At 44.1% G+C, this 20,248-nt stretch overlaps 2 protein-coding genes across 3 annotated transcripts in view; one reads left to right on the forward strand and one right to left on the reverse strand.

The window, feature by feature from the left end:
- PAK5 (p21 (RAC1) activated kinase 5) overlaps nt 1-20,248 on the reverse strand; it is a 175,216-nt gene that overhangs the window by 148,382 nt on the left and 6,586 nt on the right. The gene's annotated exons all lie outside the window — the stretch shown is intronic.
- On the forward strand, nt 3,885-19,911 carry LOC134159515 (D-beta-hydroxybutyrate dehydrogenase, mitochondrial-like). Its single transcript, XM_062610538.1, has 4 exons — nt 3,885-4,372; nt 12,462-12,614; nt 15,401-15,531; nt 18,877-19,911. Exons 1-4 carry the CDS (start codon nt 3,973-3,975, stop codon nt 19,231-19,233), a joined length of 1,041 nt encoding a protein of 346 aa, XP_062466522.1. The 5' UTR covers nt 3,885-3,972; the 3' UTR covers nt 19,234-19,911.

A 20,248-nucleotide genomic window follows, 5' to 3' on the forward strand; every position in this document is an offset into this window, starting at 1 on the left:
GCCCATGCACAAGGATACGCCAGCTGAAGCATGATATATCTGTCCCTGAGCCAGTGCTGTTCCAGTTTAAAGAGGATCAGTCACTTCAGGTTAGAGGAGAAGGTGGATTTTCCTGCTTCTAAGAGAATTTCCCTCCCTTCTCCCATTCCTTGTTTTGCTACTACTCCACTACTGCCAGAAAGGACTTAAATCCTAGGGACTTAATAAAATAACTTCTGACAAACAGAAGACTTCATCTCTGGAATAGACTGGATATTGTACGCGGTATCTGACAACATTTCCCGGGGAGCTGTACTCCAGCCTTGCCCTTTAGAAGGAAACCATCTCCCTTTTCTGACACACTGAGCAATACAAGTGACATCCAAAGTCTGTTTTGTCGACTGAGCCCAGGGGTTTTAAAAACATCCAGTAAGATTTTAATACAGCTCATCACATTATCCAGAACCAGACACCCTGCTTAGGCTTCAAAGGCTTGATACTCCCCATGCACAGCCCACATGCAACTGCTCCTGTCTAATTACCTGCAATGACAACCTTCAGCTGGCTCCCTTCCTTTGACACCCCAGCAGAGCGTTCACTGGCTGAATCTGAACTAGGACACACAGCTCTTAAAACCTGCAAGCGTTTCTGTTCAGGATGTCTTTGGCTGTCAAATACACTCTTCATTTTCTCCCTGGAAAGCTAGTTTTCCCAGTCCTGACGCCTTGCGTGCAGAAGCAGATTCCATTTCTGCTTCTGGATAGTTGCAGCAAGCAGTGTCATTTGCATGTTAGCATCAGGAGGCAGGAATGTATTTTGCTAAACTTCTATCCAGACTGGCTGGTCAAGGTGAGTTTTATGTTTCCTTCTGTTAGATAAGCATCATTTTCACTGTAACGCTATCAAAAAGTCTCAGCTAAGGTCAGCAGCATTCATTGTCCAATGACAAGAGGCAAGCTAATGGTCTGTGGTCTGGAACAGGTTGCCTAAAGAAGTGATGAATGCTCCATCCCTGGCAGTGCTCAAGGCCAGGTTGGATGGAATCTTGGTCTAGTGTGAGGCGTCCCTGCCCATGGCAGGGGGTTGGAACTGGATGATCTTTAGGTCCTTTCCAACCCAAACCATTCTACGGTTCTATGAGTCTATGATGGCAAGAAGAGTCACGTTCATAGCAAGTTGTTTGTAACACAGCCAGCTCCTATGGTTCAGAAATCCAGATCCTGTACCCCATCATGAAACTGTCTTCCAAAGTGTAAGAAGGTTAAATAAGACAGCTCTGTGTTTATCATTTCCTAGGTTGGCTTGGTTATTTGGAGCTCTGAGGAGGCACTTTGCCACTTTCTCAGCACTTTCCTGAAGCGTTGACAAAGAGACACTTTGCACCAGAAGTGCCTCCTGTGAAGCCAAGGGAGGCTCTGCAGTTACCTGAAAAGACATCAAAGTCTCATCTTTGCTTCAGGAAATAAAAAGAATAATGACTTCCAGATAATGCTGGAGAATTGAGGCTGTTATAAAGACATCAACTATTACCCCTCCTACCCACTACTGACAGTGGGTACCACTGAGCATGACACAGATTTTGAGATGGCTCCAATTTGTCATACAACTGCCACAGTGGCATGGGAGCTGAGGGAACAGGAATGAGAGAACAGGTAAAATAACAGAGGTGGGTAGACAGGACAAGAGACAGAAAGATCAGAAGGAGATTAAGGACAGAGAAAAGCTACACTGCCTCCTCCCCTCCCTTGTATCTTGATTTGTATTGTAGCTATGCTGGACAAAGATCTGTGCATATTATTTAAATGCCCCATAGCAAGCTCTGCTCCTCACAGCTACTAACCTTCTGCTTAGGAACTAGGTAAAAAGCAGATCTTTCTTTCCTGAAGTCAAGCTGGAAGTGCTGGTCTGCATTGGATGAGCACAGCCCATCCCAGCTCTTCTTTATTGTGGTACTTTCCAGCCATTGAGTACAAACTGATAGTCCCTTAGAAAGGCACTGTGTGTTTTAGAGGGTAGGGACAACACGGCAACAATTCCCTGCTCAACAAAAAAGTTGTAGCACCACTTTTTCTATCTAATTTGCTTCAGAGCAGTAACACACAGCTGGTAAGATCTGAGCAGTATTTTTCCCAAGAGGAACCTAATATTATATGCCTTAAATTCATAGCTTGGCACTTCTGAAAATGGCCCTATTTTCCAAGGTGTGGAAGAACTGCAGCCACTGCGGTCCTCAGGTATGCAGCACTTCTGAATATCTGCTTATCTCACCCCCTAAGAAGAGCTGACAATGCCTTTGGGAAGCTTGTTCTCCAGCCTTTTAACTGTAGGAACTTGGTATTTCACACTGTGAAACTCACTGGGTGACTTGGAGGGAAGCTTTAAGCATAAACTTCACAGGTTGCTGTTCCCAGAAAGGCTCCCAGGAAGAGTGGAAGATCCCTGGGCACGTTCTAGGTGCAGACTTGTCCAGATCTTCAATCAGTGCCAGCCTCTAAGCATCTTCCACTTCCTCATGTACTCCCTCAAAATCCAGACCTCTGCTTAAACTTGCAACATGTAAACCACAATTGCCTTGAATTACATGAGGTACAAGATAGAGATAAAAACTTAGAGGGTTTTTACTTAAAATGAGTTCTTGAGATAGGAAAGGGATTTCAGAAACTACAAAAAACTCAGTCATAAATCCAATATGACTGTTAACATGTATGCGTGTGTGTGTGTGTACACATGTATGTATATATTTGAGTTAGGAACAGAATGATATAAACCAGAGGAAAACCATTCCAACAAATGGAGGTATTTTACTGCAAATCCTCTGCACTGCAGACCTAAGTGGCCTCATTTACTGGACTAGACAGTCATGAAGTCATTTCTGTGAAGGATACAGTTCTAATCCATACCTTTCCACCTAAATTATTCTGTTGCTCTGACAACAACACACTGCTCCTGTCTTCAGATGCAACATTTGTGTGCCACATTTTAATACCTTTTGAAATGTACTTGGAATTGAGACATAGTAAGAGCCAGAGGTTACTTGGGTCACCTTTTACCCTTTGTGAGAATGGTTTTGTCACTGCCTGTGATCTTCGTGTTGTTAATGGAACACTGAGGCTCAGAGAATAGAGAATAGCAGATGCAGGGGAGAGGTGGGTGGGAGGTATAGAGAAGGTGAGCCTGGAATCCCTCCCTATCTTTCTATGCCAGAGGGAACCAGACAGGGAAGCTGGCTGGAGGACAGGCTCTTATCAACTCTCATAATCTGGAGGGTTGCATAATATTTTTTAAATGCAAAGACAAATCTTTGTGACTCATATAGTTGCAGAAGACTGATCTCTGAAGGCTAAAAAAGGGCAGCATCTCCCAGTGTGATGGAGCATGACCAAAGAAATCCTACTGAGGAGAAGTATCTGGAGATCTTCTTTGGCGTTTAACCATTCCCCTTCCTACTTTGTTTCCCAGCAGCAAAGCATAACCTCCTTTTTCAAGTCACTTGAGGTTTTAAGTCCTATTACACAATGCCTGCAGGAGTCCTGACAGTGCAGAAGAGAGAGAACTCACTGATTTAAAGCTAAAGTAAATCTAGACAGAGGAGCAGCCAATAAAGACACATGGAAAAGAGATTTAAACAGTAATTATTCCCTTTCTCCTTAGAATGTTGTTCAAAACACCCTCTGTCAGTGCAAAAACATCCCCACACAAACATTAAAACCTAGCTGACTGCAGGGACCACTGCTATTTCTAGAGAGCCATGGACAGCAGAGCACCACCAGCTCTGAAACCCCCCTGTCACGACCAGATACAGGAGGTATTTAAGACAAGGTACCCGTGAGAACAAGGCTGACCGTGGAGCCGCAGCGATGCAGTGAGGAGCGCCCTCCACCGCGGCCGCTCGGCGGGGTTGGGGACCGGCCGGCACTCGCAGCCCGCGGCGGGCGGGGCGAGGGCGGTGCGTGCGGCCGCCGCTACCCGGGGAGGGGGTGTTGGGATGTTAGGATGCCGGGTTGCCCCCGCGGGCTCCCTCCCGCCACACAGGGCAGCAGCGGCGCGGGCGGCATGTGCGCCGCGGTCCCGTTCGTCTTCCTCTTCCTCTTCCTCCTCCTGCTGCTGCTGCCGCGGTTGTGGCGGCGCGGAGCGGTGCCCCTGGAGCCGCCCGGCCGGGCCGTGCTCATCACCGGCTGCGACAGCGGCTTCGGGCACTTCCTGGCGCTCCGCCTCCACCGCCTCGGCTTCACCGTGTTCGCCGGCTGCCTCTGCCCCGGCGGTGACGGGGCGCAGCGGCTGCAGCGGGAGGCCGGCGGCAGCGGCCGCCTGCACGTCCTGCAGCTCGATGTCACCAGCGCCCGCGATGTGCTGGCCGCCAAGGAGCTGGTGCTCAGCCACCTGCCCGCGAGAGGTGAGCACCGGCGGCGCGGAGCCCCGAAACCCGCCCCTCGGGGCGGCCGGGGCTGGAGGGGCGGCGGACAGGGAGGGTCCGCTGGGCCGCCACGGCTTGTGGCCAGCGAGCGCCAACACGGACGGGGCTAACGGCAGCTCCCGATGTCGGAAACTACAGTGGTTTACAGTTAAACCCGCGCTAGTGCTCGGCTGAGTGGCACAAACTGGGGTCCATCCATAGTTGCTTACAATGGTAATGAATGAGGAAATGCCCGAGTGCGGGGTCCCTGAAGCCCTCTACAGGGATCCGACAGGAGGAAACGGCAGGCAAAGCAAAGAGCACTAACTGGAGGCGGTGGGAAGGTGATGTATTGCAGGGCATGATTTGTGAATAATCAAGGAAATGCAGAGAAGGAAGCTGTTGTGCCACACCAAACCAGCTGCTATTGGTACAACTGGAGTTTGTCAAGCTGGTCCCTCAAGGGATCACTTAAAAGGAAACCTGTCTCATTATACACCCTATAGAGAGTATACACCCAGGGGAGGGGATAGACTTTAACTTGCAAAATAACTGCAGACAACTGAAATCTTGGCTTATCCACCCAGAACACATGAGACACAGCAGGACATGGGCCACAGGTACCTCCTTTTCCCCTTTGACTGCAGGGCAAGAGTCACTCACTGTGATGCTGGAGAATACACTTGGAATAGAGAACACTTAATCAGGCTTGGAAGTAAGGTTCCTTCAGAAATACAGTTTCTGTATAGACACAGGGAAAACAAGAAGAGAATAAAGCATGTGGAACAATAATGAAATGCAAGACCTCTGCCTGCTTCGCTCATCAGCATGTTGGGAAGGGGATGAAACAAGAAGTATGAAAAAGCCTTGGTGCTGCTCATCAAGTACATGTATTTATGGTTGATTTTGATCTTATCTGATTAAGAGGCAGTGTCTTTGGGCTCTTTCCCAAGTGCAGAGACAATGCAGATGGCTCATAAAAGCTCTTAGAGGCTCAATGGGGACCAAGTCACCTGAAATTCTGGATTACAGATGATTTATCCTGTAATTCTGAAAGTATGTAATGCTCATGTTCAGTACTGACCTACTGGTAGCCCTTGCTGCCTATAGGCATGTGGACACACCTACAGACCAAGACAAATCACACTGGGGACATAAGAGCCTGCTTAGAATGTCCAGAAAAGACACTTGAGCACAACTGGGTCTGAAACACTGCATGGACACAATGCATGCAGGGTGGTTTCCCTGGACTGTCAGCCCCTGCTGCAGGGCTGAGCCTGTGCAGGCAGAGCACACACTGTATGAAACCTTTTCCCACTGTTGGTCAGTACTTAAGCTGCAGCATTGTGAGCGCACTCTGCAAAGGCAGAAAAGAAAACCAAATTTTACAGATCCAGACAGTATATTTGCCGTTTGGGTCAACTCCCAATTATCAAGTAATAACAGAAGGTCTTGGGGGTGTTGGTCGATGAAAAGTTCAACATGAGCTGGCAGTGTGCACTTGCAGCCCAGAAAGCCAACCATATGCTGGGCTGCATCAAAAGGAGTGTGACCAGCAGGCTGAGGAAGGTGATTCTTCGCCTCTACTCTGCTCTCATGAGACCCTACCTTCAGCTCTGCGGCCTCTAACACAAGGGACGTGTACGTGCTCGAGCGAGTCCAGAGGGGCCATGGATATGCTCCAAAGGCTGGAGCGCATCTGCTCTAGAGACAGGCTGAGAGAGTTTTTCTTGTTCAGCCTGGAGAAGAGAAGGTGCCAGGGAGACCTTAGAGCAGTCTCCCAATACCTGAAGGGGGCCTACAGGAAATCTGGAGAGGGGCTTTTTATAAGGGCCTGTAGGGACAGAACAAGGGGGAATGGCTTTAACCTGCCAGAGGGGAGATTGAGATGAGTTCTTAGGTAGAAGCTCTTCTCTGTGAGGCTGCTGAGGCGCTGGCACAGGGTGCCCAGAGAAGCTGTGGCTGCCCCATCCCTGGCAGTGTTCAAGGCCAGGTAGGATGGGGCTTGGAGCAACCTGCTCCAGTGGAAGGTGTCCCTGCCCACTGCAGGGATTGGAGCTGGATGAGCTTTAAGGTCCCTTCCAACCCAAACCATTTTAGGATTCTATGAAGTAATCTTCCTCCTAAGCTTATTAAGCAGAAAGGAACAAAGCAGTTATTTTAATGTCAGATATTAATGGAGTAAATGGCACAAGTCTTCTTCATAATTTATAAAATATAGGGGCATAAATATTTTTATCTTAAATGTGAAGAGACTGTGAGGATACTCCACTTATGTACAGTCTTTAAGCAAAAGACTTCAGTAGGAGTGTTCCTTCTTGGCACCTCTGAAAATAGATGAGGTGTTTGCTTTGGTATTTTAACTTTATAAACCAGTTTCAATTTCATGATCCAGCTGAAGGTTAGCTCTCATATTAACCAGTTCAGTTTTTAAAGACAGGAATTGTGGGTGTTTTACATTTCAGATGAAGATTCTTTTAAATGAAATATAAATGAAAGAGAATTCAGAATCGTTTGTAATTGCATTTATGTTCTTAAAGTAGCTATGAGATAATTACGTGACTGCACAGAACATCTGATGTGCTACCCAGAGGTTCCCAAAGGGTGGGCAGCAGAGAGGTGCCTTGATGTCCCCACCAGTTAAAGAACTCTCCACAGTGAGAGTTTCATTCAGGTACCATCATGTGCTGGACTTACAGATTCAGGTCACTAAAACACTTCCGTATGGTTCTCAAAATAGTAACAAGGAAACCAGGAAACCACTTCAGCAATTTCCAGGTTTAATGGTAACGGTGCAAAGGCTATGGATTCCAAATTCAACCTCAGAAGATGTACCAAAACAGAGAGGAAGCAGTTAAACAATGCTTACTTTCACATACTGTGTTTAAATAGCTCAGAGTAAACCCTGGGAGAGATTAAATTGGTGTTCTTTACTATCACAGTATCATCCTTACCATGGTCTGTGCATCTCAGACAAGCATGGCTTTTTCTTCCAAGTCATCTCAATCTGACTGATAAGCCAAAATAACATCTTTTATCTGAAATCTTTTCTTGTAGTTGATGAAAAAAGCATGTTTTCTCACATTTGTTATGTCTGTATACACTATATTCCTCCTTTCAAACTTGCAGAATGCTTTTGTTTCTGCTTTTATTTCCATAAAGCATCTTGATCCCTATTGTCAGCATCACATACTCTTGTTCTAGACCTCATATATGGATAAAGTAAGAGAGTCTCCATCCTGAAAAGTGTTCCATCCACAACCCAGCGCTCTCCAGACAAGCAGCTGACAATGAACAGAGGTGCAGAGAGCTCAAATCCCTCATGAATCTTATTTTTCAGCAGACTTTAGTTACTTCAGAGACCAAAGTTGAAGACACTGCAGTTCTGCACTGTAAAGCTTGTATTTTTTGCCTAGAATCTGATGAAGAACCCAACCACCTAACTGTGGACTCCACTGGACACGTATATTCACCTTCTAGTTATGCCATAACCATGAGATAACACCCAAGCTCTACCTTGTTTTCTTTCTCTGTTATGCAAGAGTAGAAATCCAAACTACTGGTAGCACACCTAGCTGGATATTCTGCCACTCTATAGGTAGTTTCCTTGGAAGTATTTGTCCTATTCTAGACTGTGAAATTACATCAATCTGAAAAGAAGAGCAAATCAATTTCCATGACAGGTATCTCGCTCTAGAGCTAACTAACTGTTCCTCCATGAAAATCTCCTGGCTCTGACGCCTTTATTTGTTCTTATGGCTTGTGTGCCATAAGATGATGCCCATAAGACAACTTTCTAAAATATTTAGAGTCCTTTCTTGCTTAGAAAGAAGAAATTTATTCTTTCTTCTTTTCTTTTTCTTGTTTAAAACATGAATTTTTCTTCCTTTTCTTGCCTGTTGTGAATGGGTGACATGGAGCTAGCTGCAAGGGAGGGCTGTTAGTTATAGTCCTACCTCCTACTCCAAGGCTATTAAGTACTCTCCTCCACTTAGGATTTCCTATTGACAGAATCCACCCAGGAGGCACATGCTGCCATATTTTAGCCCAAACTTCCTATACAAATAGACTCATCCCTGCAATGAAGACAACCACAGCAAAACATTCCAGGCAAAGGATGGTGAGTCATGAATGTATGTATCTCAAATCTGGGAGTCTCAGCTGGCCTGCTACCATGGACACCCTGCATTGCCACAGACAGACTGTTCTGCTCCGTCTCTTCATTCTTCAGTAGGAATGTGGCAAATCACACTCTCCTTCCTTTGGCTACTTTCTTTAGTATTGGATTGCGATCTTTCAGGCAAGAGCTTGTCATTTTTGCATGGGCTCAGATTTAGACAAGAAACTCCAAAGATCAGTGATACCAAGAATACATGTTAGAGTTCAGGAAATCTGGCCAAATTCAGGTACTATCTGTGTATAGACACCTACACAGAAAAGGCCTGATTCCAAAAGGCTTTGCAAGCACACAGCTTGATTGACTTGCATAGGAAGAGGACTTTTAAGAGTTTCTGGAAAAAAAACAGGCATCGTTTTTTTGCCTAAATAAGGGCTTTGAATATGTGCCTTTTGGTCAACATGTCTTGAAATAGAAATTATCTAGGAGGTTATGTGAGAGCTAGTGGTCTCCTGAAAGCCTTGCTAATCTTAAATTAGGACTCTTAAAGTGATTCTTTAGATCCCTGGCTATATCTTTTAATCTTTGTCCTCAGGATCCATTTTCCCAGGACAGAGATCAGTGAAAATCTCTTTGACATCCAGTTCTGCTTTCCAGTTTATTTATCCCCTGCCTGATGTGGCATAGTCTTAACATCCCTCTTCCTAAACTGTGCTTGACCTTCCAGATCAAACGTCAGCTGCTTTATCTTCATGTGTCTGTGCATGGGCACTGAGGAAATGTAATGTTTTTCTCCTTCAGCTGTCTGATTCTTACTTGTGCCTTGTCCTTCTTGATTTCCATCTAAGGACTGTGCTTCCTAGGTTACCTGAACTGTTTTAAGTGAATGCATGATGTTTTTTGTATGCACATTTATAGCATCAAGTTTTACCACAAAGGAAGACCAAAGCAGGTTCAAGAACCCTGAGTACACATCTGGGCAGGTTGTTTCTCAGGATGAAGGAAGTTTGCCAGAAAAGTGGCATAAAGGAATAATTTTGTTTGTTATTTGGGTAGAAATCTGCAAATTGATTCAACTAATCAAAACTGCAGGAAAATATTTTGAAAGTATCAGAACATTTCCCATTCGGGAATGCCAAAATGTTCTAAGAAACAACAGGTTTTGCTTGAGAGCAATCAGGTTTTGAGCTGACCCTGAGCAAAATCTCTTTTCTTATGTTTTACTTAATCTTCTCCTCAGAAATGCCTGTTCCTATTTAACTCAAGCCACTTTCGCTCCTCCTGACTTTTGATTTAGCCACTGCAAAGAAAGAAGGAGCAATTAGTCTGTGAACTCTGCCTTTTTATACACACATGTTGCCCTCACCACTAACCACATGGAGCCTTTGAAGTGCATGAGGCGAATGCCTGGAAAGCAAACTTAAGCCTTGCAAGCTCAATTCTCTGTTCCACAGTTTAGAAAAAGAAGAAGAAAATCAATTGTCTGAAGTTTAACGGCTGGATTTCCGGAGCCCTAATGAATTCAGGGATGTGTGGAGCAAGCGTTCTCGCTGTGCCCTGTAGGATGTAATGGCAGAAGCAAAATGACTTTTTATTAGCAAAGGTGAAGCTGAGAAGGTGAGGGAACAGCTTTGACAGTGGTGCCAGGCTTTAGTTTGTGTTGTGTTAGCTAGCTTAGGTAAAAATGAACCTCAGTACAGAGACCTCCAGCCTTAAGTAGAAATGGATGGGGTACAGTTCTCAGTTCATTTACAGATCAGATCATGTGCAAGTACTGATATTAGCTTTCCCAGAGGACTCTCTAATCCATTGATCTTTTTTTCCTGGAAGGTCAGTCCCACTGGGCTGGTTCCACTTTAAGAAGGAGAAATAAAGTCAGAAAACATGGAAAGGCCTGGAAAAACAGGGCAATAGCAGGGGGAAGAAGAAAATCCAGCATGCCCAATTCCAGTGGCCAATTTTTTGGTCCATTTCCTCTCCTCTGTCTGCTAATACCTGGGACAGTGGAAAAGAGGTGAGAACATAAGAAACTCCTGCATTGCTAGGACAGTGGTCAACCTGAAGTTATAAGAGAGGTGCAGTGTCAAGGATTGCTGTGTGACAGACCACTGAATAATGATTTATTCTCTTTGGAGGACAGAGTTATCCAAGTTCTGTGTTAAATTCCTGATCTTGAGTGTTCTTCTCTGCATATGAGACATTCACTGGAAGAACTGTTTCTTTCTCTGTTTAATCACCAACCTCATAAGTAGTGTGTATATGTTAGGAAAGCCTACAAAGCTCTGCTTTGCAAACTAATTCAAAAAATTGCCTGTTGGAGCTTTAACTGTTGTGAATGAAATCCAGTGTTTGCAGTTCTTGGCAGGGCTCTGGAAGGACAAGATACCATGAAATCATCCCAGTAGCTTTGTCACAGAAAGAAGAGTTCAGCCCAAGGGTTTCTGCAGCACCTTCACCAGGGTGACCAAAGGTCTTCTGTGAATTACTTTGCTACAGACGCACAGGAGTATACAGTTGGGTTGGTATCACACCCATGCCCCAGACTCTGTGTCCAGAGGAAGGAAGGAGGGAAAGAAGGAAGGAAACCTGGGTTTCTGGAGAGGCAGAGTAGATCCTGTAGAATCACAGAATGTTTTGGGTTGGAAATCACCTTAAGATATGCAGTTCCAGCCCCCTGCCACAGGCAGGTACACTATCCACTAGACCAGGTTGCTCCAAGCCCTGTCCAACCTGGCCTTGAACACTGCAAGGGATGTAGCATTCAGAGCTTCCTTGGGCAGCCTATTCCAGTGCCTCACCACCCTCACAATCAAGAATTTCTTCCTTATATCCAACCTAAATCTCCCCTGTAGGTAGGTATGAAGGAAGGTATGAGAAAGCAGTAATTTGCCTCAGATACATTCATCAATTCTTGAAAAAAGAGCATAAGCACAATTGTCAAGACTGGCAGAACCAGGCTGCAAACAGCTATTTCATGCCAGTCAGGCTACCCTGTGTACTTCTTAGTTACACCACTGGTCACCCTACAAATAGTAGCAGTCAGGATTTGAGGGCAGAAACAGAAGTGTTTTCAAAAGCACCATGTCCCTCACTGCTTTACTGTACATCTACAGATGTGTGCTGTGAGGGCAAGGACAAATCAGCCTGGCTTCATGAGCATGAAGTCAGCATGTCAGCTCCAAACTGACATGTACCCAACACTTCAACAAGAAAGCAGTGAAGGTTATTAGCACTGAGCAGTGCTCATGTGAAACGTTCTGTGCCTGTGGGCTAAAGGGCTTGTACTTTGTGTCAGAGACCTGTGCCACAACAAGCTTTGCTGCCAATAAATTTCTGCTTGTAAACACTGGAATCCGACTGCATTTCAGGGATCCGGGCTCCTTAGCACCAAAACCCATTCTTGTACGAGGAATAATGTTGTCCAAGAGTACAAAATAAGAAGAAAATACCATAGCCCCCGGCCTTATTTGGCTCCTTTACTCGGTGCTGCACCCATGTACCTGCCTGTGGCTGATTCCAGAAGGAATCAAAGCTCAAATCCTGGAAAAGGATCCCAGACTTAGGCTCCTAAATTAGTCAGGCACTTTGAAAATACTACCCCTTAACCTTTATACTGCTTAATATAATTTCCACAAAGCTTCTCATAGCACACAGTGGGATTAAAGTAATTAAAATATCATGGTACATTGCATTGGCAGTAAGATGTAGTCTCCCAGATCATGTTATTCATAAATAACTTAAGACGACTAAAAGTGAGTGATTATTAAATAGCACTGAGGCTTATATATAGTCTAGATAATGACCACAGTTGCATTCCCTCATGAAATAAAACATGCCTGCACTTAGGAATAGAAAAGATGAAAAGATAACACAACTAAAAAGTTATTTCCATGGGTCCAAATCTCTGTTTTGTCACCAAATGATGGTTATTTTGCAGCGAAAGATGCTTGTTGAGCCTTTTCTTTTCCATAGGTTTCTGGGGGCTGGTCAACAATGCAGGAATCTCAACATTTGGTGAGACTGGGTGGCTGCCTATGGAGAAGTATGAAAGAGTTGCAGATGTGAATCTCCTGGGGAGCATCAGGACAACCCTGGAGTTTCTTCCCCTTCTAAGGAAATACAAGGGTAACGCTAATCCACTGTTATTTAGAGTTGTAGAATAATTAGCTTACTATAATCAGGGTAAATGTAGCATCTATTAAAAAAGCTTTAATTGTCTCTCATTGAACTGAAATGACAGGCTCCTTCTGTGTGGCCTGAAAAGGAAATCCTGATCCTTGGTCCTGAAAAGAGGGTCAAGTTGTAAGGGGGAAAAAGTACCCTTAAAGAGCCTGTCTTTAGAATACATAGAAAAATACTTACTAATAGTGAATTACCTCAGTGTTTGACTAAAAGAAGAGAGGAAAAAGTGCTTACAATAAATCATTAAGCTCAGGCAAGACTTTGTAAGCACTGACAGTCAGAAAACACAAAGAACCCATAAACTCCTGCTCAACTTTGTTATTTAGGCTTTACTATTTTACTGTTTGGCAATTAGGAGAAGAAAGATGACATCCAGTCTCCAGTTCCAGGCCTAGCAAAATCCTCTTTATGACCTTGGGCAGGAAACTTCAAGTACAGAGCCACGTGGGTATCCAATGGGATAACTGCATTTGCATGGTACCTCGTATGTGTGGGCTTTATCCTTTCTTCTGAGAAGAAATGGCTCAAACAGCCCTTTACAGCATTGCAGCATGTCTCAATTACTTTGCAGTTTGTTTCCTACTTGTCCCTGTCTGTATTTGGGAAAGAAAGATACCCTCTTCCTTTCTCCCCCTTTTGCTAAGCTTGTCTATTTAAGCTGTAAGCTCTTTAAGGTGAGGATCTGTTCTGTGTATATACAGCATCAACTAAAGTAAGGGCTATGTTGCACCTGGAAGCCCCACATGCCACTGTTACACAAAATGCTGGTAAGATAAAAGCATCCCCTGTCTTCTCTGCTTCTTTCTGCTTGGTTGCCTTTGGTCTATAATATTCTGATGCAAGAAAAAAGAAACCTTTAAATATTGCAAGCTGGATTTGTTTTTTTAAAAGAATGTGCTATTGCATGTACTCAGTGTGTGTGTTATGTGCCTATTACATGGAAACATGCTACTTTTCTTTCTGTGATGTCCTACTTACTGCTAAAACTCTGTAGTGCTAATCCACCAGAGGCATTTGTCTGACTTCATGAATTGCAAGGAGTTACTTTGAAGTGAAAGGGACTAAATGTGTGTTTGATGTTAAGCACATGCATAAACTTTTAGATTTGGGTCTGGATGGCTGCACATACATAGTACCTTAGCTCAAAGGAGCACTCTGGATCTCACTCCTGGCTGTCGATGCTGCCTTTATTAACTGCCCAGAAAATTAACTGCCCATTTTCAAGTCTCATCTATGTAGGAGAGGAGGCCAGGACACTTCTAGGAAGAATTCTAGGTTTCCTGTCTCCTTCCTTGCAGGAACAGCCAGGACAGCTAAAGCTCATGTTTGGGGGGGCAGCAAGTGACCTCTCCGAATTAAAAGCTTGAATTATGGATGTTAAAGTAATCTTCTGGAAAAGCTGGGTTTCAGTAACCTTAGGCAAAGAGAGAAGTTAAATGTGTCCCACATCCAGAGTGCATGTACCAAATCACTTAGATACTGGATAAAGGAGGCAGAGGTCATCCTACCCGAGGGCCTCTGAAGGACAGGATGAGTTCTGAAGGAAGGGTTTACTGCCATTTTAGGATGAGCACCTGCTTCCAGAAAAACTTCCAGATTATTACTTGTAAAGGGAGGTGTTACCCTCCAGCACAGAACTTGAGCATCCTACTCTGAAAGGAGCACCATTTCCACAACTTTTCCAGCTGGCCAGGCCAGCTGATGTAGCATCTTGATCAGCAAGCTGGTTATTGTTCCCCTGTTATTGTATACAAGATATATCCCAGACACTGAGTAGGAAGGCAGGGAACCTAATTCAGAATGACAGATTTCACTGCATTCCCATGATACTCTTTTGATACCCCACAAGCCTAAACCACTTGCTTAGATTTGTGGCAGCAATAGGACTGCAACTATGTTCTTTGTATTGCTGACGATGAGGCCGTCTCCTCTCTCACCTCTGGTATTGATATATCCACATTCACCCATTTCTCACTCCGTAGTATGACTGATATAAGTTTACAAGCAAACAGTAGAAAAGAACCACAACCCAGTGCCTCAAATCAGAAATCCCTGACATTTAGGGCATGCCTGTACTTGGCAAGAGTTATAAAGGAGGAAAAAGCAGCACAGATCAGTGAAATTATATCAAGGCAGTGTAAGGCTGCACAGATTTTGTAAAGTCACCTTTCTCTGGTGAAGCTTATCCCTATACAGTGTGATTTTGACTTTCTACGCACAGTTGTAAGACAGGTCTCAGTGCAGATATCATTAGTGCAGAAAATTGTGTTAACAGTCATATATCCACTGTAGGAAAAACCATCTGCTCCTCCCCTCTGCAGTCTATCACTAGCATAGACTTTTATTACTATTTTTCAGTCTACAGCTTTTAGGGAACTGTTTTTTTCCATCATTTTCATCCTTTCTCAGACTGAGAAGGAATAAGCAGCACATAGGGGATGTGTTATGCTTTATCCAGTCCAACATCTTTCACGAGATGGAAGAAAGATTTTTGTGTGAAGTTCTTTGCTTAACAGAGCTGACTGCATTTTTGTGCGGGCACTGCACACTTATATGGCTCAGCTTTGGCCTATTATGTAGTAAACCAGCATAGAATCATAGAATAGTTAGGTCTGGAAAGGACCATCATGCTAAATACCACATTATCGGCAGCTCAGAAGACTCAGGTTAGAGCAATAATTCTATGTTAGAGACTGAGAGTGAAGTTATTTGCCCTGTTTTCTTTCCAGGACGTATTGTTTTCATGTCCAGCATTAATGCCTATTTTACTCTGGGAAATGGCATTTATTCTATGACCAAGGCAGCTATTGAAAAATTTTGTGATGCTCTAAGACTGGAAATGAAGAAGTTTGGTGTCCAGGTAAGTGATGTAGTGAGTAGCTGTTGTGTGAAACTCCCTGCTCTTTCTAACATTGATTTTCATATGAGAAAGAGAGATGTTTTACTCCTGAAATTTTCTAGAGAGCTAAAACACATCTTTTTATGGGGAAAGGAGGCAACTTGCATGAAGAACACCAGACAATGATGTGAGGGTGTGTTGTGATTTAACCCCATACAGCAACTAAGTATCACCCAGATGCTCACACATTCCCCCCCCTCCCCAGCACTATGGGGGAGAGAACCAGAAGAGTAAAAGTAAGAAAACTCATGGGTTGAGATCAAGACAGTTTAACAGGTAAAAGGAAAGCTGCACACACCAGCAAAGCAAAGCAAGGAATTCATTCACCACTTCCATGGGCAGGCAGGTGTGCACCCATCCCCAGGACAGCAGGGCTCCATCACAAGTAACGGTGACTTGGGAAGACAAACACCATCACTACCAATGCCCCCCACTTCCTTCCAGTTCCTCAGCTCTATGTGCTGATCATGATGCCGTATAGTCTGGAACATCCCTTGGGTCAGTTGGGATCAGCTGTCCCATCTGTGTCCCCTCCCAACTCCTTGTGCACCCTCAGCCTGCTCACTGGTGGGGGTGGGTGAGAGGCAGGAAAGGCCTTGGCTCTGTGTAAGCGCTGCTCAGCAGTAACTAAAACATCCCTGTGTTACCAACACTGCTTCCAGCACAAATCCCAAACACAGCCATGTACCAGCTACTGTGAAGAATATTAACTTTATCCCAGCCAAGACCAGCCCAGGGTGGAAACTTTAGCCATGGAAACAAGAAGCAGCATATGCAAAATAACATCTAATCTTGTGCAAAGTAACCGACAAAGATAAAATTGGAGTTGAATCTGTGGATGCAGCTTCCCCTTGGAAGAAGGTGGTTCCTCTGTGGCTGATCAGTTGGTTGGAAATCACTGAGAAAAGCACACCTGGGTGATGTTTGCAGTTCTGAGAAGCTGTGGAGTAGCATGTCTTCTCTTTGTGGCAACACTGCCACTTCCACCCTTCCTCCACATCCTCTACAGTGGAGAAACCTTCTGAGACAGGCCTGCCTGAGCAGTGCCACGGCCTGTGAAGAGCTCCTAACAGTCCAAGTAATGAAACTTTCTCTGGGGTGGCTCTGGGAGCAGAGAGCCCAGACAGACATTGAGCTGTGTGCAGTGAGAAGGAAGACTTGTCACCTACCAGAGGGCTTCTTTCTTCTCTCACAACATTAGCGCTTAAAAGAGCCTTCCTTTTTGTGGGAACAGCAGCACTGCAAAAGGCAGTATCATGCAGAGTAATTATGTTTTTATTCTCTTAGCCTAAGAGGCTCTAATAGTGCTCTTAGTGCCCTGTCTAAGCAATGCCGATAGTCAAACCTGAAGCTTAGATCACCAAGTAGCTTTGTTAGGCTCTTTCCTTGGAGTCACTCCACTGCTGAAATGCTCTTCTCAAACACTAAAACTCTTCCCTGGAGGATTTACATTGGTGTACTCTTTATGTACACAGATTTACAACACTGTTCATAAGATTTGTGTTGGAAGAAATTACAGCTATGCATCTGTTAACTACCCCTCTTGGATAAATATGAAATGCTATAAAATGATTTTACATATCCTAATACCACACAGCATGATGAGGATTCCAACCGATTAGCTGAGGATAATCTCAAATGCATGGAAGAGCTTAGTTTAACAGGTAAGCTACTCTGGTCATTTAGGATTTTACAGTTCCCCAGCTCAGGAATAGCCCCAGCACACAATGCAGCGAGCCAGGCTGACAAACATTCCAGAGTATCCATGATTCTATTTCTCATTGTATGCAAGACACTGGCTGGCATTCGCCTAAACACCTACTCTGCAGAGAGCCTGCAGAATGGAGGGTCCCTCTTCCCTGTGCTTCCCTCCCCTGCTCTGTTGTTCCCTTTGTCCTTTCCATAGAAAGTCAACCAAAGGTGGCAAGGAACAGTTACGGCTCTGTCCCACTGCACTCTGGCCAGGCAAGCTGGCTGCCTGCAGGAAAGCATATCTTCCATTAGAAAGGCTACAGAAAACCAAGGAAGGCAAAACAAGTACTATCTCTTCTTATCTCCAAGCCAACTCCAAAAAAAACTCCAAAATACGAAGTTTTCCAAACCCCTTTGTCTAAAATAAATGTGGGAAGTTTATTATTGGCATTAATTTAGCTAACAGCAAGGGGTGGCTCCCAAAGATGTCCTGTGACAAACTTGATGTATAAGATGCCCCAGCTATGCCCACTGTTTCTGCTGGAGCTGATTCACATCCCTTCCTGCTCCCACACCTGAACTCTTCTGGTATGCAGCACACCAACTGCTGTGCAGGCTGAGACAGGCATATCCCATAACCAACACACACTGTAGCTTCCAGTAGATGGGCTGGGTGGCAGATGAGAGACATAAAGGTTCTGTAGTTCCGCAGACTTCCCAGAGGATGCCTGTCAAGCCCCCAAGTATCTTACATGGCTCAGCACCATTCCTCCTCACCTTGTGTTGTAGTCTTTAGAAATCAGGTCAGCTAAATGCCATGGAGTTTTTAATGTTGCATAGCTACAAATAGTTTGAACAAGCCCGCTGCTGAGGACAGGCATGCACACTGTGAGTGCTCAGTGTGCTCTGATACCCCTCAGAAGCTTCAAAAGTTAGCAGAGCATCAGTAGCAATACACACAAAGAAAACAGGCAGAGCAGCAAAGGATGTGTGTGCTTTCCATTTAAATCCACATGCACAGAAAGCTATGGAAATGAGCTAATGATTTCAGTAAGAGTCAGACCAGTACCTTTTGTCCCCTTTGTGCTTGGCTGACAAGACCTATTTTACTTTTAACTAGACATACATGGGCAAAACAGCACTTCTTTCCCAGGACCTTCTAATTTTCTTTGACATCTCCTTTTGTCCTGAAGTCGGGTAAGAAATTACCAATTGCAAGATCCACCAGTGAGTGAAAACCCCCTAAATATTCCACTTGGGAGACATCAAAGTCATACTGAAATGCTTTGTATCAGTATTGTCAAAACATTTACACCATTAAGCATTCTATAAAAATCAAAGATGCACAACAGTATTTGGTGAAGATATGCTGAGTAGTCACAACAAGAACATTAAATCAGCGCGAAACGAGGAAGTTAGAATAAAGCACCTCTGCAATCTTAAACATTTCACAGGAATATATTTGATTTCAGTCAAGTTTTCAAGCTTAAAGTTTCAATAAAGCTGGAAGAAATACATCTGCAGAAAGCTTTTGATCTGTTTTCCTGACTGTAGTATTTAATTGGATTCAGAATGCCTGATTGCATCTTGATAAGTTTTACATGTTGCTTTTAGGTCTGTGTTATTCAGCCAGGAAATTATGCACGGTTCACAAAGATCCAGCCACCACTCAGTGCCGAAGAGATCTGGAATGAACTCAGTGAAGAGGAAAAGACAGTTTACAATAAGGAGTATGTTCAAGAGCGGGCAAATTTTTTCAACAGCATTCTGAGCGAAGGAAGCACTAAGGGCAATGAAGTTGTGGATGCTATGGTAGATGCTTTAATGTCTCCTGCACCCAAGGCACGTTACATGGTAGCCAAGCTGAAGGAGAAAGCACTGGTGTTTGTGTGTGCTTTATTCCCAACTGTTGTGATGGATTCTGTTTTGTCTTACGCTCTGAGTAAAGTAAAACTTGGTACTATTCAGTGACTCAGGCAGATATGAACATTTAAAGATGTGAAAGCCAGGACTGAAATTAATGCCCCTGAAATCAATGTAATGACACCAATTAACTGATGCAAACTTTGGAGGGTCTCCCTAGTCAGAACTGTCAGTTATTCACTGGGAAAAGCATACAGGAACCCACACAAAATTCATATATTTGTTTAGGTGACTTTATTTCTCCCATGTGAAAAAAAAACCCAACGCAACCACTTATGCTGCTTTAGGTATTGCCTAGAAAATGTAATGCTGCTTTTCCTAACACAATACCAGGTTACTGTGCTACAGACATGAGGGAGACAAAATGAAACATTTCCGACATGACAACTGAACATCTGAGATCATTACAGCAGACATGAAAATACCTTATCAGTAGGATACTGAGTAGTAATTTATTAGGGCTGATGAGAAGAGGTTAATGGAAAAGTTAGGAATGAGATAGAGACCTTGAAATACTTTTAATGGAGTTAAGTGGCTGTAGAAAGTTAGGAAATGTCAAGTAATAAAGTAATATGGGAACAGTGTCTTTGCTAACTACAGTTCAGTACTTCTTCAGGTGTTCTGGATAAATATGTAACAAAGCCAGTATGTCATGGGCTTTGGAAAATAAGTAGCATATTCAATTTACAAATGAATCTTCAATCCTAAATAAACTCTTACCTTTTATCTGATGTCTGGATTAATCAATGCTTTAACCTAAAGTGTAGTAGAGAGCTAAACACCAAGGTGAACCTGTAGCTTAGAAAGATCATATTCGTTGCTGGATTACACATACACAGTTTTAAATTGGCCTTGGTTGTGGCATGGCATATAATCCAAGAACTCTGAGGCCAAAAGATCCCAGAATAGCTGGGATAAGCTGTGGTGACACTGGTAGATACAGGGCAGCAGCATGGAGCATCAGCCTCCCCCAAGCCAGGTCTCCCATATCAAATCGAAGACCCTGTTGTAAGCCGACCTAGTTGATTTTTTGGTCTGAACCAGAAATCACATCCTATTCCCA

This window comes from Pezoporus occidentalis, unplaced genomic scaffold, assembly GCF_034315485.1.
Source record: "Pezoporus occidentalis ecotype Australia unplaced genomic scaffold, CSIRO_AGI_Poc_V1 ctg10, whole genome shotgun sequence".
Lineage (NCBI taxonomy): Eukaryota > Metazoa > Chordata > Aves > Psittaciformes > Psittacidae > Pezoporus > Pezoporus occidentalis.

Bases quoted from the DNA above. Each gene is read 5' to 3' on its own strand.
- LOC134159515 (XM_062610538.1), top strand. From the start codon at position 3,973: ATGCCGGGTTGCCCCCGCGGGCTCCCTCCCGCCACACAGGGCAGCAGC. The intron at 4,373-12,461 runs GTGAGCACCGGC...TCTTTTCCATAG, and splicing joins CAGCCACCTGCCCGCGAGAG to GTTTCTGGGGGCTGGTCAAC. The intron at 12,615-15,400 runs GTAACGCTAATC...TTTTCTTTCCAG, and splicing joins CCTTCTAAGGAAATACAAGG to GACGTATTGTTTTCATGTCC.